This window comes from Taudactylus pleione, unplaced genomic scaffold (genome assembly GCF_031769625.1).
Source record: "Taudactylus pleione unplaced genomic scaffold, aTauple2 ptg000386l, whole genome shotgun sequence".
Lineage (NCBI taxonomy): Eukaryota > Metazoa > Chordata > Amphibia > Anura > Myobatrachidae > Taudactylus > Taudactylus pleione.
Genome location: NW_028284787.1, coordinates 10,212,597 through 10,231,796, shown reverse-complemented (window position 1 = coordinate 10,231,796; position 19,200 = coordinate 10,212,597). Strand labels below are relative to the sequence as shown.

At 40.9% G+C, this 19,200-nt stretch overlaps 1 protein-coding gene across 3 annotated transcripts in view; it reads right to left on the bottom strand.

Moving 5' to 3' along the window:
• Window positions 1–19,200, bottom strand: part of TNS3 (tensin 3) — a 255,650-nt gene that overhangs the window by 206,190 nt on the left and 30,260 nt on the right. For 2 of the 3 annotated variants that reach the window (XM_088445714.1, XM_088445715.1), the window contains 8 exons: window positions 18,966–19,088; window positions 17,996–18,060; window positions 17,520–17,603; window positions 15,908–16,020; window positions 11,827–11,887; window positions 10,529–10,604; window positions 3,674–3,803; window positions 1,046–1,111 (listed from right to left, as the gene is read on the bottom strand). In XM_088445714.1, the coding sequence (XP_088301840.1) occupies window positions 1,046–1,111; window positions 3,674–3,803; window positions 10,529–10,604; window positions 11,827–11,887; window positions 15,908–16,020; window positions 17,520–17,603; window positions 17,996–18,060; window positions 18,966–19,088 (718 nt within the window). Of the gene's footprint in view, window positions 1–1,045; window positions 1,112–3,673; window positions 3,804–10,528; window positions 10,605–11,826; window positions 11,888–15,907; window positions 16,021–17,519; window positions 17,604–17,995; window positions 18,061–18,965; window positions 19,089–19,200 lie in introns of those variants that run through there. The other variant, XM_088445716.1, reaches the window with a different exon arrangement.

Below are 19,200 nucleotides of genomic sequence, written 5' to 3'. Positions count from 1 at the left end.
TCAATTATATGAATATTTCTCAGCGTTTTCAGCCCATTGACAAGAAATGGATTGTCCGCAATAAGTGTTGGGGCTCTCTACTTTATTGCTGGTTTTCAATTCAGAAAGGTGGTGGTGCAAGGCCTTAATTGGTACATTCAGTGGCAACTGCTCACTTCTCTGTAACAAAGTGTGTGTATTTAAATCTAACGTTGGGCATACATGGCCAGATAAAATGTCTGTCAGACCGACAGACATTTTATCTGGCAGGCTGCCAGCCGCAGATGTCGCCGGCATACACTGTGAGATTTCTCAGAGTGTATTAGCCCCGACATCCGCGCTCCGCCCCCAGGTGAGGAGACATTTCCCTGTTCCTTCCGTAGGAAGGAACACAGGAAATGTCTGTCGGTCGCGGCTTGGCATACACTGCCCGATGCGGCCGACAGTTTACCGGGAAATATCGCATCGGACGGGCATGCTGGACAATCCGGCATGCCCGACCGAGCAATATTTAACCCTTGGTCGCCCCCCCACACGCTACAATTATCGGGGTGAGCCGTGGATATCAGGCGGATCGCCCCGATAATTGTAGCGTGTATGGCCAGCATAACTTGCATACATAAAATACTTTCCATGCTTAAAGGCGCTTTCTATAACTCCCAGCTTGCACAGTATATTTAAATGACATATTTAAAATTAGTCAGGTAACTATAGTGAGTTTACCAAACAAAACAAGGCAGCATTGTGTGTGTCAATTCAGACTAATAGGAAATATACCATTACTAGAACAAATTTAAAACATCGCAAATTAGTAGCAATATTTCCTAAAATGTTTTGCTTAGCAAAATAGAACTTTGCAAGACTTCCACTGTATTACCCTAATCCCAATTTTACCACATATATTACCTAAAACATTTCTGCCATTGTTACACAAGCTGTATTTGTTTTCTTTGCTATGGTGATTGGAATATATACATTTTTAAAGCCTCCAAACTAAAGCCTTTGGCCTCAGGCCATAAACTGAGAAACATCAGGAACAAAACCAAAATGTATAAATAATGCTCACCTAATATCTTTTCTGGAGTTCCTGAAAACACTAGTTCAATTTTGCCATAGTCTGGAAACCGGTCATCTATAAAATTAAGATATATGTTACAGTATGGTGCATAACAAGTTCTGAAAATAAATGCATGCGTTGAGCTTAGATTATTTTATTGAATATAATACAATTTCTTCTCAACATATTTTATGCTTACTATACTATGATCACTTAAGATTATTTAGTCAACTTAAGAAATAAACATTTCAAAGTCTGAGCTTCATTCAGAACTGGATCATCAGGGGCTGGGCTTCTCAAAAGATCAGAACACAAGACCAGAAATGCAACTACTTGACAAATTACTTGATAAAACATAGCTGTCATTGATGGTAAGTAACAGATGGCTAACTCACAGACCACATAGTGAAAAATGCCAGCAACAATATCTACCACCACCCACAGTAACCTAGAAACTCTTGGAGAATTTGTTACAACTGGCTGATTGTCAGTTTGGTTGAGTTCTGAAAAAGTGCTGTATATGGGTGGGCATGCGCTCTTACAATAACACAGCTCCTGTGGCTTCAATGGAAGACAATATTAATTACAAAATGTAGCTTCTAACCTTACTCCTAATATAATAAAATTAACATGCATGATCTTCAACACAATAGTTTCTACACAATAATTAGTATCCCACTGAAAGATTGAATCTGCCCTAAACCTCTATTGAGTACAAACATACTTTGTCTCCTTACTGTTGCATCACCGAACACACCAGCTGATATTTAAGAACATTATTTAATTAAAGTAATATTGTCTGGAGAATTCCCCTTCAGTTCAATTGCTGTAAATATTCTTGGATTTACCCCACGTACACAACAAGAAGGTTCCAAACATGCATTTAAAAGACCAGTGAACTTAAAATTCAGGTTGCCTTATTAAGAAAAAAAATAAAATAATAATGTGTTGTGCTGTAAATAAGTGGGATGTAGTAACCATCACGGCGCAGAATATGCCGACTGCACTATATCTGTTGTATTTAATTCTACAAATAGGATTTGTAGAATCCTAGGTGTCTAGGTGTCGAAATCCCGACAGCAGTCAGAATTTTGCCAAATTACTGCCTTGCCCTGAGTGACAAAAATCATAGGTTCGGCTGCGAGAAAAGTGGGTTAGGGTTAGGGAAGGGTTGGAATACTTACCTGCCATCATAGGGATCCCCACCATCGGGATTCTGACTGCCGGCATTATCCGTGTCTGAATCACAACTTGGAGTGCCGTTTGTCATATCTTATTCCGCATCTACCATATCCTGTTATCCTTCATAAAACATTGGACACTGGAGTGCATACTTCCTCATATATTAAATTATATATATATATATATATATATATATACACACACACATACATACACATGCACACACATACACTATATACTGTATATAATTCATTGGTTGGTTTGTCTATCCGGTTATGCATTCGGACGCCGATTGGGATGAAACCAACGAAAGGTGGTCCAGTTGGATCCTACCTAGGTTTTATGGGGGTTAGGGTCCCGGTCAGACCTCCCGTTGGTGTAGGCTGGGCAGAACTTTGACCCGGGGAGCCTGTTCTGATTCTTCCACTGAATGGCCTAATGTAGTGGTTGGGGTCCCGGTCGGACCTCACGGTAGAGTGCACCGGCCAGAACTTTGACCCAGGGAGCCTGTTCTGGGCCTTCCACTTTTTTATGGTTTATTTGCAGAGCATCACAATATTATACCATCTTTGCCCCACTGGAGCTTACCACCTAAATTCCATTCCACACAAATACATTTTGTCAGAAGCCAGTTAACCAATCAGTACGTGTTTTTGAGTGTGGGAGGAAACTAGAGCACCCAGAAGAAAACCATGCAAACACTGGAAAAACATGAAAACTCCATTCAGATATGGCCCTGGTCGAAACTGAAGAAATGTCAGCATCTGTGCCACCTTACAATACTGTTAACTCTACCGAGCCAATATACCTACTGGAGTTAAAATATTCTGGGAACAAATCCTATTTGTAGAATTAAATACAACAGATATAGTGCAGTAAATTGATATTTTCACATGTTTATTTGACTGACCTCATTCAAACCGTAAATGCACTATGTATGCAGGCTCATCTAGATAAAACTGCAATATACTGAACTTATTTGTTGGGCATGTGATAGCAGTATAAGCAATTTGTCAGATTATTTAGCATATACATACTGTATGTATAGAATATAGGGGCCTATTCATACCTTAAAAATCGATGGAGGTAATCAGGTTTAGAACTCACATGGCGTTCTACCCTTTTACCGGAGGAATTCATCATTCCTCCTCTCCGTCACTATCTGTGCGATAACAGCTTTTCGGGAAATAGATAGTTATCCCGATCTACTCTAAGTTACCGCAGCTGGAATCTGTGCTGCGCATGCGCTGTTACATTCGTATATCCCCATACTAATGTATGGGGAGTGTGGAAATTAATGCAGGGGGACTTCGCACAGGAGATAACACTGATATCTCCTGGCTAAGTGTCATCTTGAATACTAAAATAACGTTATTTAAGGAAAGTGTCCTTAAAAACGTTATTTTAGTGTTGATGAATAGGCCCCATAGTATTAGATGCTGGCAAAGATCTCACCTTTGTTTGCATGATCTAACTCATCTTTTCCAAAAATCAGTCGGTGGCCATGAACAGCCCCTGTATGGAACTGCAGCCTGAAAATGACATCACGGGTTACAGAACGGTATTTCTTATGGTAACCTTTGATCTGTCAAAAAAAAAAAAAACAACATAAGTATGCTAATTTCCTATAACTTGAAATACATTTATATTATTTTGTAGTACTAATTTTTGTTAATCAAGGAATAAAAGTTATGAAAATAAGATTTATTTTGCGGATATATATTGAACAGATTACAGGTTGAGTCTCCCATATCCAAAATGCTTGGGACCAGGGGTATTTTGGATATCACAATATTCCGTATTTTGGAATAATTGCATACCATATTGAAAGGTCTTAGGAATAGGGCCCAAATCTAAACACATAATGCATGTATGTATTATATACACCTTATACACACAGCCTGACGGTAATTTTATACAATATTTTCAATAATTTTGTGGCTCAAACAAAGTTTGTGTACATACATGAAATTCATTTTCATTTATGTGTCATATACACCTTATACACACAGCCTATAGGTAATTTTATACTTTATTTTTAATAATTTTGTGCCTTAAAAAAAGTTTGTGTACATTGAACCATCTAAGTTTTCACTATCTCAGTCATGCTAAAAATATTCCGTATTTCGGAATATTTGGATATGAGAGACTCAACCTGTATTTGTAGTACACAAATTTATAAGAACAACTTACTTTATTATAACTTTAATTTTATCTTTAAATTAAAATCTAGTCAACTGTTTTCTAAAAACATTTGCTCATATTGTAAGCCGAAGCACTACTTGCTACTGTAAGTGCCAATTAGTCATTGTATTCTTCTTCTTATTATTACACTTGGACAACTACTGTAGGTGTCATCATTAGCGCTTAGGTTTATTTCAGAAATGAGATTGGTTCCAAGCAAGTGGTACCAGAGTAAGAATTAGTTGTGGAAGTTTTATACTTATACAATTCAAATCATTGGCAACTATATTATTGCAGAGTGCTGCAAGATGTACCCCCTTTGGGATCATTTTCTGTAACCCATATGTTTAATAAGGATCGCCTGCCAGCAAAAGGCAGAATGTACAAATCTTGTGATTGCAAAGCCATAACTTCCCTCTCAGCTGTTGTGTATAAATGTATATCTCAGTCTGTTTTTGGGTGATAAGACATAATACAGTGGTTCCAATGTACATTTTGGAGGAGAGACCATGTTCTTATTCGATATGGGTCAATTCAGAGTTGCACACAAGTTGGCTATAGTTACACCCTAATTGCATGCACAGAATTGAATGTGGATATTCACAATTATATGATGAGTTGCACACATCAATACCACACCACCACTCCTATCCATACGCTTGGTTTCACAGCCGTCATCATCAGTGTGCAAATGCACGAGTCGCATCCATGGTGCCAGAGTCCCACCTGAAAACAGATGGATCCCTGTGAAAGCACGAGTGTACCTTTACCCGCAATTACATATGCACAGCTTCACTGAACTTAGCCTATGTGCGAATGGCCCACTACAACCCAGTTATGCCCATTCAGCCACAAGTGGACATGCAACTGGGCTGTGAATGGCTAGGACTCGCCCATAGATATGTACACTCAGCTATGGAGCATGTACATACTAAAGAACGCGAGTTCCATTTGCATCAGGCCCAATATGATTCAATTTAGAATCAATAATGGACAGTGATCTATTATAATTGAATCCGTTTTCATCTATATAGTCTGGTAAACATTCTGCCGGCCTCACACACTCAATCACGGCACAAGCATAACAGGTTTACATTATGTTCGTCTTTTACTAATGATTAGAAAAATCGTTAAAAACCTTTTTATTCTGTTTAACTTCCCTAAGCTGACATCTTTGAATTTAGATAAAACATAAATATCTGTTACTGATAAAACAGATTCAAGATATTTGTTTACTGCCTCTCAACAGCAGATGATCTATGTTTGTTGGAATGTATTTGATCTTTCACAGCACACTTAGTCCAATGTTACATGTGCCTTAGAAGCTATGGAGTTTTTGACGATATTCAGTGTATGCTCAACTTAAATGTGCAAATCTCTACTCTTAAAATGTGTGATGGAGAACAAGGGGCGTATCTTCCTATTGGCCTGGATGGCCCTCGCCAGGGGCGCCGGCCGAGGGGGGGCGCCGTTGCCACCCGACATAATTAACATATGATCACTGGTCTCCTGTTTACTCTGCGCAGTGGGCCGCAGAGAGCTGTCATTAGTAAATGATCCCTGGTCTCCTTCTGTTTCATCTGCTCTTATGAGTGTCCTCCATTGATTGTTAATGTGTATCACGCTTCTTATATGTCCCTTCATATCAGAAACATTTAAAATTAGAGAGACTAATTTTTTTTCTAATATATCTCTTCTCCCACAATACCCACTACATACCAATCACCACTCACTAATTCCCATATGTCAATCTTGCAGGAAGAGAGTGTAAGCACCACATCAACCACAATGCTCTATTCGCAAGATAATTTGCATATATGCAAATTATCTTGCCCACAATGCACCTTGTTTGTTATTGATGCCCTCTTTTCCTGTGTTGTTCACATATAGAAATTAATAAACAGTGCTTGCATTTAGTAAGTGTTATAACTGAAAAAATATAAAAATATATATATATATTAAAAAAAGTATATACATATATATATTGTCTCCCTATTTCTACAGGCGTGTAAGTTGAACTACCCCCAGTGTAAGTACTAATACATTTATCTTTTCTTCAGTATGGGGAATTGACCATGATCTTTATAGAATGTGTATACTCAGGTGTCAGGATTAAGATATGATCGTTATGGGCTGTTTTTATTATTGTGTGTGAGATAGCAATGGACCCATGTGGGCGGTTTTACCAGTGAATTATATGGCAGAGTTAAAAAAGCATAATACAGTGTACAGTCCAATTTGAATATATGTAAATTATTTTACCCATAATGCATGTTTGTTTTTGATGCTATGTTTGCAAGCTTTTCCTTTTATTTTGGCATTAGTAAATATATATATATATTAAAAAGAAAAAAAAAATATTCTCCCTATTTCTACAGGTGTCTGAATTAAACTACCCCCAGTGTGTGTTATTTTATTTTTTCAAGTAGAAGCAGTCATTGGAGGGGGGCGCCAGTCCCTTAGTTTGCCATTGGCGCTCGGACCCCAAGATACACCCCTGTGGAGTACAAACATCATAACGTGTACAAGCTGAAATAAAGTAAATCATCTTGTGTGTGAGATTCAGCAACATGGTTATCCTTTACCAAAGAAAAAGCTACTTATTCTGCAAAACTGTACATTTTGGAGACAGCACATACCACACACTGGTGATAAAACAAATGCAAAGACGGGGAAATGTTCAGATAAGCAGGGTCTGTGTTGAGAGTTTTAGATTTCAAAGAGCACAAATACTGAGTAAGGAAATGCACATGCTTAAAAAGTGTAGCCTGACCACGCCACTTTGGGATGATAGGGAAAGTAGACTGTAAAGCACTATGGAATGTTGTTCAGGGCAACTAAACAACTAGTGAAATATAATGGATGGTTGCAGTTAACTACAAAGGGTAGTAGTTATGAAAATGTCAGTAAAGTGGCTTTACGTATAGGAAAGAAGCTACATAAAAGGTATAGTGGATACCATCTAATAAAAATAGCTAGGAGAAAATGATTACATAAGAGCCAGTTTATTTAGCAAAGTAAATGGGTGAGATATTAGCATGAAAATATTTCCCAACAAATTGCATTTCCTGGAAGTATTGAGAATGAAGGTATAAACTTGATAGAACACATGATTTTTTATTTTTATATATATATATATATATATATATATACACATACATATACATACACACACATAACTGAGCAGAAGATTTAGGCCCTCATTCAGAGCCGTACGCTCTGAGCAGAGCGCACGCTCTGAATGAGGGCCGGCCTCCATGAAAATGGAGCGTCCTCCCGGACGCTCGTATAGCTGTGGGTCACCACCCACAGGCTATACGAGCGTGCAGTTTGATGGCCGCGATGGTCTTGGCCATCGCGACCATCGAAACTGCGAGCCGGAGCCTGCGGTTGAGGTTTTCAACCGCAAGCTCCGGAGTGATCACTCCCACTGACATCACTAGTGATGTCAGTGGGCCAGCTTCTGACGGGAGGCGTTCCCGTGGGAACGCCCCCGTCAGGGAGGCACGCCTACCAAAGGGGGCGTGCTGTCAATCAACATCGACAGCACGCCCCCTTTGATCAGACACAACGAGCGAAGGACTTTCCTTCGCTCGTCGCGTCTGGCGCATGCGCACGACGGAGCTCCCTCCGTCGTGCGCATGTTCAGTCCAGAACATCGACCCACTTGCGAGCGGACAGCCGCTCGCGAGTGGGTCTGAATCAGGCCCTTAGTCAGGTATGGAGAAGATGCTTTAAAAATGCTTACAAAAGTAGAAGTGTTAATAGTTTAATTTTATCAATTAACAAAATGCAAAGTGAATGAACAGAAATCTAAATCAAATCAATATTTGGTGTGACCACCCTTTTTCTTTCAAAACAGCATCAATTGTTCTAGGTACACTTGCACTCAGTTTTTGAAGGAACTCGGCAGGGAGGTTGTTAGAAACATTTTGGAGAACCACAGATCTTGGCTGTATGTTTGTGGTCATTATCCTGCTGCAGAATAAATTTGGAGCCATCAGACGCCTCCCTGATGGTACTGCATGATGGATAAGTACCTGCCTGTATTTCTTAGCATTGAGGACACCATTAATCCTGACGAAATCCCAACCCCATTTGCTGAAATGCAGCCCCAAACTTGATAGGAACCTCCACCATGTTTCACTGTTGCCTGCAGACACTCACTATTGTACCACTCTCCAGCCCTTAGTTGAACAAGCTGCCTTCTGTTACAGCCAAATATTTATAATTTTGACTCATCAGCCTAGAGCACTGCTGCCATTTTTCTGCACCCCAGTTCCTATGTTTTTGTGCATAGTGGAGTCGTTTGGCCTTATTTCCACGTCAAATGTGTGGCTTTTTGCCCGCAATTCTTGTTCCATGAAGACCACTTCTGTCCAAACTTCTTCAAACAGTACATGGGTCCCACTGGTTTCTGCTAGTTCTGAGGTGATGGCACTGCTGGACATCTACTGATTTCAAGGGAAGTAAGCAAGATGTGTCTTCATCTGATGCACTAAGTTTCCTTGGCCAACCACTGCATCTATGGTCCTCAACGTTACCAGTTTCTTTGTGCTTCTTCAAAAGAGCTTGAACAGCACATCATAAATCCCCAGTCTGCTTTGAAATCTTTGCCTGGGAGAGACCTTGCTGATGCAGTAGAACTACCTTGTGTCTTGTTGCTGTGCTCAGTCTTGCCATGGTGTATGACCTGTGACATGAAACTGTCTTCCACAACCTCACCTTTGTAGCAGAGTTTGGCTGTTCCTCACCCAGTTTTAAGCCAACTACACAGCTGTTTCTGTTTCAGTTAATGACTATTTCATCCTACATATGAAAATGATGATCATTATCACCTGTTTGGTATGATTGGTTATTCATACACCAGATTATAATCCTACAAGTCCCTGACATTCACAATAATTTATTTAAAAGGCTACGAATACCGACACTAGAGATTTTCAACCTTCCATTTATATTTTGTTTTGTGGCTATCCTCCATTTTAGACAAAGAGATGCCATCATTAATGTCCTTCAACAGGAGCAAGCTGGGCGCAGGGAGGCATCTGCTCCACACTCCCTGCTGGTAATTGTTAGAATATACGGGAGCATTCCCTGCTTACATGAGAGTGTTTATGTATAAAATAATCTATATGACAGGGTATCCTTATACTGCCACACATTAGCCAGCTGAGATCATGGGCAGTGCTGCTGCAGTTGCTGTGCATAATGTCATACCCAGTAGACAGCTTCTAGCATTTGAATAGTTGTACGGCGCTGACCATTCACCAAACAGTTGTCCACACAATGATAGTGTCTAGTCAACCACAACCAGAAGACAATAAGCAGTCTAGTGGGAATGGTAGCTCAAACCACAAGAGACCTGGGGTTTAGTTTGCCACAAACATGGTTAGAAAGCCACCAAACAATACCCATTGCAATTTAGTGTAATTAACGGTTTGATCGACTATATATTTTGTTACACTGGTGAGTGTGGCACATTTCACTCGTTTGTGCACCCAGGGAAATCTAGAAAGGCTGACTAGGTGCCGAGAGACAGGTCTAGCTCTATGTTCATGTCATCCACCCCTCTCATCATCAGGCTCCCCCCCCCCAATTTGCCCTGATATCATGCCCAATCTCTCCCTATATTACTGTACTTACCAACATTTTCCCCACTCAACTATGACCATATTACACCACGCAGTCAGTAGTATTCCCAATTAATATTATGCACAATAGAGCAGGACGGTTTTTATTTTATATAGAACATATATTGTACAACTCACTGCACTGCTATAGCACTCAATGATTTAATATTAGAAACTTATTTAGAAAGGTGTCTCACAAATTTGCCAATAAAGCACAAAGACATTGTGACGCACATGACGAAAAGGTTATTTGAATGTGTTTGGAACATGAAAAGTGAATGAATTCAGACAAAAATACAGATTTCATGGAAATGTGGTGGAATGGTGGGCAGAAAGTTAGTGTCTCACTTACTACCATGACTACAAAAGGCTATGCACATCACAATACAAGAGTGAGTGTTAACTAAGGAGGCTGAAAGGATTTAGAAAAACATGTACTCTTTAATAATAACATTCAGCAGCTAAAGGGTGGATTGGTCTAGGGCACACTTACCATAATGTCACCTTTGACAAGTTCAGCTGGTTCAATTGCAATGCAAACTGTGTTTTGGTTTTCTGGTCCAACATTGCTAAACAACAGAGAGCATGAGAAATCAATAACACATACATTACAGCAATTTCTTAAAGATCATCAAGACACAATGGCACACAGCACAACATCACACTGCAGACCTTTGATATGTCCACTTTGGACAATATTACTAATGTCTGTTTAACTTTTTCTAAGTCTCTTTGTCCAGAAGGTGTGTACCAGACCCTGCAAAACAGCAGTGAACATGTGCTGTTTCGCACCTTCAAAAGAGGTCCTCAGGGTAGTGGGCAGGTGATGTGGGAGGACTGGTGTGTCAGCAACACCGGTCATGCCTCCTGGGGAGTGGGGCCATGCCCCTCTCTGTCGCCTGCACAAGTTGTCCTCCCCAATTTTAAAAGTTGGACGGTATGCTTTCACATCCTACTTCAAAAGAGGTGAGGTTGCAGTTCATCCTTATAAACATACTTAGCATGACAAGAAGAAAGACAACGTTACACTGTATTTATACCTAATGGCAATTAAACCTCAAAGTTGTGATGAATGGTGGCCATTGTGTGTCTGTGTTATGTTGCTTTAGGGTTTAGGTTTAGCTGAGGGCTTGGTGAAAGGCAGTTCTTGTAGAGCCAATGATTGCAATGTGAGATTTCAGAGGTGTGGCTTTTAGAAGTTAATATAAGGCAGGGAATAAGTGTGGGAAAATCAGGACTCTTGATCTTTTCCCACCCTCACTCCCTTTTCTGGTTGTATTTGTTTGCACTTTTCACATGGTCGTAGAAACAAAAAATGGCAGTTTTGTGGTTAGAATATTTCTCTTTGTTTGAGTGCCCTCTCCTTTTAAGTTTGGTTTAGGCCAATAGCACCCTGCAGGAGATTAGTGGCACCACCCAACTTAAGGAGAATACACCCCTTTCCTCATTGGAAAAAGAGATATGCTTAATGATTAATGAGTGCTGCTCTCCGCATGCTTGTTAATTCCTACCAGCATGCACAACCTGTGACTCTCCAGGTGTTGTGGAACTACAAGCCCTGGCATACTCTGTCAGCTGACAGTTGGTAGGGTACTGTATGCTGGCACTTTTAGATTCACAATGCCTGTAGATCCACAAGTTGGCCACACCTGTTATAGTTATTGTTGGACATCTAAAACATGTTAAAACAAAAACTTAGAACATGCATTAGTAGAATACCTAATATTCACATTTTGCATCTATGAATTAAAAAAATATGATGTGGATATATTTATTATGGATGCTACTTACTAAATTCCTGACGTGAACACGGGTTGCATTGCCTGGTAAATTTTTATAAAGGGTCGACATACTGCAAAACAAAAATACATGATGGATTGTTTTCATCAATTTTAAAATGAATGCACATTTTTCAATTTCAGCCCTCATCCACATTTCAGTGCTGGAGCATGATGTGTCTGTGGCATGGTTTTACCAATTAGGTCCAATAGGACATGGCATCGGGATCACTGGTTCAGCCAATCACTTTGCCCATAAAAACTCTGATTTGGTACTGAATCACCAACTCATATCACCCCTGCAAGTGTCTCGCGGGACCCAGTATGGGAACCACTGGTTATTTATACAAGTTGTCTAAAAAAGTCATATGTATAACACAAAACATTTATTTACAAGATACTGAAATATGGCTCGTTGCATCAAATAAGATTACAAAAAGTGTGTAATGTAAATACAGAGGAAGTTCTGAGTGAAACTTATTGCTCCATATTTATATATAAAAGCTATGCAAAACATTTTAACCTTTTTCATCGGAGTAATAAAATATTTAAAGTATCTGGTAACTAGCCTTATAGTCTACTAAGAATTTGGCAAGTTTCGAATATACGAGGAGTGTGTGTATTTATCCCAATACAGATGCGCTGGACTGATCTTTTGATTTGATATTGATATACTTTTATCAGTTAAACTGCTCTGGTAGTTTAGTGCTGTGGAATATTATTTTTTAACTCATTTCAATACAACTTGATTGTATTTACACGCCTGCCCCTCTTATATCCCACCATGCAATAGATATTTAGGAGTCTTCTGGCAAAGCCTATAGAATAGGACTGAAACAATCCTATAGTAACATTAAAGCTGAACAAATGAAGAGTATAATACAGTGTCCCCCAAATGAATTTAAAAAAAGTATTTAACAGTATATACAGAAACCCTATTTTCTCTACATCCACTTTGGGGGACACTGTTAACCTTCAGGATGTTCTAAAGCTGTCACTAGGGGAAAATCATTCAGCACAGCTGTGCACAACAATAGTCTTCGCACAAAGGCCCTCATTCAGAGCCGTATGCTCTGAGCAGAGCGCACGCTCTGAATGAGGGCCGCCCTCCATAATTCTGGAGCGTCCTCCTGGACGCTCGTATAGCTGTGGGTCACCACCCACAGCCTATACGAGCGTGCAGTTTGATGGCCGCGATGGTCGTGACCATTGAAACTGCGAGCCGGAGCCTGCGGTTGAGGTTTTCAACCGCAAGGCCCGGAGTGATTTTGGCTCTATCAGAGCCAAAATCACTCCCACTGACATCACTAGTGATGTCAGTGGGCCGGCTTCTGACGGTAGGCGTTCCCTTGGGAACGCCCCCGTCAGGGAGGCACGCCCCCGGCACGCCCACCAAAGGGGGCGTGCTGTCAATCAACATCGACAGCACGCCCCCTTTGATCAGACATAACGAGCGAAGGACTTTCCATCGCTCGTCGTGTCTGGCGCATGCGCACGACGGAGCTCCCGCCGTCGTGCGCATGCGCAGTGCACAACATCGACCCACTTGCGAGCGGACAGCCGCTTGCGAGTGGGTCTGAATCAGGCCCAAAGTTAGCTACTCTGAAGACAAACCACTATACAGTACACTATTGTACTCAACAAGCATAGACCAGGAAGCCTCTCTACTATTACTCAATAACCTAGGTCCTTAACCAGCTAGAGAGAATGATATGTAGGACCACGGGAAGTAGTCAGTAAGCCAGCGGTCGAAATGCCGACCGCTGACTTCCCGACACTGAAAGCCCGGCATGGGACTAAAGATATGCGTCTAAATCCTGATGCCTATCATTAACCCCTCGATGAAATCCCGGCGCCCGGCTTACCTAACGTAGGCCGGGCGTCGGGAGCGGTTTGCCGCAGGGGGGGTTGGAGAGTTAGGTTTAGGTACTCCCAGGGGGACTTAGGGATAAGCCCCCCCACCCCCTCCAGGAGGGTTAGGCTAAGGGAAGGGGGATTAGGGTTAGGCACTAGGGGGAGGGGGGGGGGGGGGAGTTTAGGGTTGGGCACCACTAAGAGAGGGTTAGGGTAAGGGGGGGGATACTTACCTCCCCTGTCAGTTCTTCATGTGCTGGCCTTCCGGCGGTATTATATACCTAACCCTAGGACCACACCATCACAACTGAACAAGGAAGGAAAGGGGAACCCGTCAACCTAACTGCTAATGCACTGACCCGTGTTGATGATCTATCGCAAAGGCCAGACCTAAAGGAATTCACATAAGAATATTTCAAGGGCTTAAAAAGGAGAAGATGTAGAACCTCCAATAAGTGCTCATGAGAACAGAAAGAAGCAGCAAAGTAAAAGAACATCTGTCCTGCAAGAACTCAGAAATAACAGAGTTGCTATTGCATGGTAGGGTATAAGTGTGGGAGGAATGTGATACAAACAAATTGCTACACATGACTTGGCACTCATTCTGATCCATTCTCTACCCCAACATTAACAGTGTCCCCCAAAGTGGATGAATGAGAAATTGTTGTTATATGTACATCATACTTCACCAACTCCCAAAATAGTGGGTTGTCTCCCAGACACCAGAGAGAGCCTTGCAATATGCTGTAAGATGGAACGAACATGGAAATATGAAGAGAAGTGTGATGACATAGTCATCACTATCTATCCACTACATATAAAACATTGGGGATAATACTAATAACTACATCTATGTATTAGAGAGTTGTGGACATTTTCTTGTAGCACATCTCCTCCTGGTAAATACATTTTTTTTTACCTGAAATGTGTTCTATAAGAGAGGGGATAAAGAGTGGGACAATAAAGTTGTTCGGGAAGGGTATCCAAGAGATAGAGGCAAATGGGGAAAGGATCTGAGAGAGAGCAGAGAGTTGGTGAAAAAGAAAGGAGGTGAGAGAGTAGGTTAGGGGGATGGGGCAGAGAAGTGAAGGGAGAGGTGAATGGAATAGTGAAAAGGTTTATAAAGACCTACCATATGCTTAACGGCCAACTCCACTTTCCTGGAGCTATAGTTTTAGGGCCATATTCATCATGATAAAAATGTAAGTTGTGATACTTTAGTTTTGAACTCGCTGCGAGTTCATTGTTAAATTCATTACTAAAGTATCACTTCGAAAAGCTGCTATTTCTGCAGAGACAGCTTTTTGTTAATGGGATACTTTTCCCCTTCAGCTGGGCTGTCCTCATACTCTCTGCGCTCCCTGCCAGTGCTTTCTCCCCAATGTCCCCAACAGCTGCCAGCTCATTTACTCTGGTGTCTCTCTCCCCCCCTCCTTCTGCTCCGGTGACTATGCCCCCCCGCTGCCTTCACCGGTGTCTCAAGCCCAAGGCCTGCCGCCCCCCTCCTATGTGCTGTCCCCGCTGTGGCCAATCTACTCCGGTGGACTATTCAAGCCCCCCTCACCTCTGTGCAGCCGGGTCCCGTCACTCAATGCCCCCCGCTGGCTACTCTCTGACCATGCCCACTTCCAGCTGACGGCTCCCATGAAACCTGCTTCGGCTGCAGGTCAGGAGCCGGCTCCACAGTGCAGCAAAAGTTCTCCCTTCTGCTTCTTCTTTAGCTCGGGGTGACAGGCTGGCAGCATGGGGAAGTGGATCGAGATGCAAGTAGGACACAGACCTTTTACACTACACAAGGTACAGTGTAAAAGGCATTTTCTGATGGGTATCGGATGCTGTACGCCACCTCAGGGTGATGTACAATATCACTCACAAGTTTCGAAAATCATGCTTTTTCGGAACTTGATGAATTTCATAATTTCCACATCCCCACATTTAACTTACTAGGAGAGTGCAGTTAATTTTTAATAAAATTTCCTGGATAAAGTGGCCTGTGATCTACATGAAATAACCTTTCTGTTCTGAAAATGAAGTTTAATGAGTGTAATAGCAATGGGTAAACAATATTGTCTGTCAGCATCAACCAGACATTCAAAAACAGTTTTTTGCCAATTTTCTAATTAACACTACAAAATCTTCGAGACTCACTGATCAAGTTTGCGTTTGGCCTCTGCACCCCTGTAGAAAGGGAGGCATACAAACTCATACAAAATAAATACAAATTTGTATAAAACTCTCACCTCCACCTGTATCAAAATTTGGAATGGCATGAAGTATAATATAATGCAAAAACAACGGTGTAGCGTTCATCTTCTCCACCCCAGAGAGGAGTCCGTTCAGAAAATTGACATATCTACGAAAATATCAACACAGAGTAACAATATGGTAACGTGGCACTTGTCTCATTCATTATGGGCCTGACTCTGCAATCCGCATGCACAGCTGATGTTCACGTAGCTGAGCGAATAATAGCAACTGCGCATGTGCCAAAAAGTCTAAAAACCCCTACGGCGCATGTGTGAAACAGAGTGTATGCACAAAGGTGCTGTCGCGATCGGGACATACGGTATCAGGAATGAGGCAGTAAAGTCCTGGGCCGCGCCTGGGAGGTAGCTAGACGTGAATGCAAAAGACAGTGGTCTCATGGGCATAGTATGGGAGTGTCTTAGGGATGTCAGTGAAAGTGGCTGCGTACACAGGCGCACAGTCACAGCCCATAGAAGGTCAGAGTCAGACAGTGAAATTGCACCTGCCATAGGGTTGCTGCAAGTGTCGATGGTGTGCCAATGGTGGCGCCTAAAAAAAAAAAACAATCAGCAGTATTACGGCATGCAGGGACACAGAAAGTGGACATCTCAGTCATAGCACATTCAGTTACACGTTTGTCACCTGGGAAAGTGCTGATACTAGCATTTACACACACTCCCAGCCATGACGCAAGAGCTAACACAGCTGCATCCACCTCTGAATCAGGCACTATATGCGCATATTGGATTACTTTATCTATACACCTAACAACGTTTACCACATTCACGCAACATTAGCATGTCATCACAAAGTAACAGGATCTGGTGTTCCTATTTAATAAAATTTGGTTTGCATTATCTGAATATTAAAATGGAAGAAACTTGCTTTGACATGTAATAAATAAGAGATTAAGGTAACATTGTATTTTTGGAGAGAAAAAATAAAAATATAATTAGACTGGAGAATGATTTTATTTGAAAAAAACAATGGGCTGGCAACCGCAGTAATAAAAAAAAAAATGTCTTTGGCCGTACTGTGTCATCTATAAATGAACAATTCACAGCTGCACGCCCCCTCCATGCAACATCACACAGGGGGCGCGGGCACAATCGCCAGTGATTACAGTAATGCCCGGAGCATCCCGAGGAGCAGTGTGACCGTCTGAAGCATTCTAAGGATGCTCCAGGCGGCACTGCTGCCTAGATCCTGGCTGCAGGAGGCCATTCCAGGCACCATGCTAGCCAGATGAGGCTAGCAGAAAAAAGCTCAGAGGGCCAGACCAAATGATTCCGGGGGCCTTATATGGCCCCCGGGCCTGAGGTTCCCCATCCCTGGTCTAATGTCTACCCAGCTTAATGCTACAACATAGGTAGTAGAGACTGCAGCATAAAGAGATATTACAATCTCATCGCAGAATGATTTATATAAAATATTTGACTAAACTTGTTGCATGAAACCATAGAGAATAAACTATGCTGAGAAGAGAACACTTTCACTTTAAACATTACAAATATATTTGCATTCAATGTACAATTGATTATTGATAGTCTTATTATATAATCTTATTACATTCTTTACATTAAAATCAACCAAAAGAGGACCCACCTTATCTGAGATGGCTGCATAAGTATGGACACTTTATCATCAAAAAATTTCTTCATTGCAAAGCGATCTAAAGCCTGGTCAGCACTGAAAAGGAGGTAACATTATAATATGAATTTCACACTAAACGGATTTGGTCTTTTAATTACTTACTGGAAGAAAATTGACAATATAGTCTGCTCTTAAATCCCTCTTAAATCTAATTCTCTCTGCACATTTCAAATATGCTCACCTCCAGTGCAACATGGCTTTATCAAGGTGAGATGTCACATGCTCTTTTTTGCTTTGATCCCAACTCAGATTCAACCCCAATGAGAGATTATACAACAGTCAGCACAATCTGGTCTACTCTACCAACTAAAGAGTACTGAGCATGTGGTTAGACAGGTAATTTTGGTATCAAAGTATATATGTCTGTAATAACTCGATGAAACAGAATTTACTGAGTTAAGAAAAAAAAAATAGTTATTTCAACTCACCTTGCAGAAACATTTGTAAAGTGCATATAAGATGATATCACAACTCCAATTCTTCCTTTTCCACCCTAAAATAAGTAACATGAAAATAAATCCTACAGCGGTTGCTCAAAATTTTAAATCACTACTGTAAATAATTTGGCAGAAAAAGTGGCAGATATCATCCCCTCCTACTCAAAATATGAGAAAAACAGGTATCAAGAGTTTTGTAGAAAGGTCTAAACAAGGGTAATAGTTTTTTTTAAAGACCCTAAATACAACAACCAGACATGAGAAATTTAGTGCACATGATTTAAGGTGCAAAGTTCTGGCAATACAAGCTGCGGAATAAATACATTTTTTTGTCCTCAAAAGTCTACACACAATACCCCATAATGACAATGTGTAAAAACTTTTTTTGAGATTCTTGTAAATTTATTTAAAAAAAAACAAACTAAGAAATCAATATATGAAGATACTGTTCTGTCCAATAAAATTCTAATCAAATAGAATGGTTTCTTTGGAGGGCAGATGCGTCCTCATACACTATTGCTGCAGTTACACCAAACAGCACAGCGGCCGTGGCTTTTTCCATGCCAAGTTCTGTTGTGCTTCATATACAGATTCAGCCGCACAAAGATATAAAATTGTTGCATAACAAATTAATCAGTGCAGTCTCGTGGTGCATCTTAGTTGCATCATATTGCTACTAAAATGCATTAAAAGAGAGTCGTATTGGACCTGGCGGCTCGCTCGCTCCAAGCGTTTCACGTTATGTGGCATATTAAGGCTAGGTGTATGAGGTCACATCTGTATGCTGAAACTCCAGGATAGTCTAGTAGAAAATGAAATTGTCCAAACTGATCTTGATGTGCAAGGGCAGCTTTAAATACAATTTAAAAAAGTATAATTCAATATAGATGTGTGGAAAATAAAATAAACCATCGAAGACAGTTGCTAAAAACTTAATTAAAAATAACTGACATGTACTTACTCTGCAGTGAATTACAACCACATGCAAAGGATCACTGTTTAGCCAAGTTTCCATTGCCTTGCAGATGGTGCACATCTTATCTAGAGGGGGGGCATGCAGATCAGGCCAGCCCAAATCCATTACCTATATTCAAAATAAACACATTTATTTTATATACTATATTTCATCTACTAGTTGGTTATTATGAGCAACGCTACTTTCTGCATTATTTAGGAGCAATTTGATCAATGGTAAT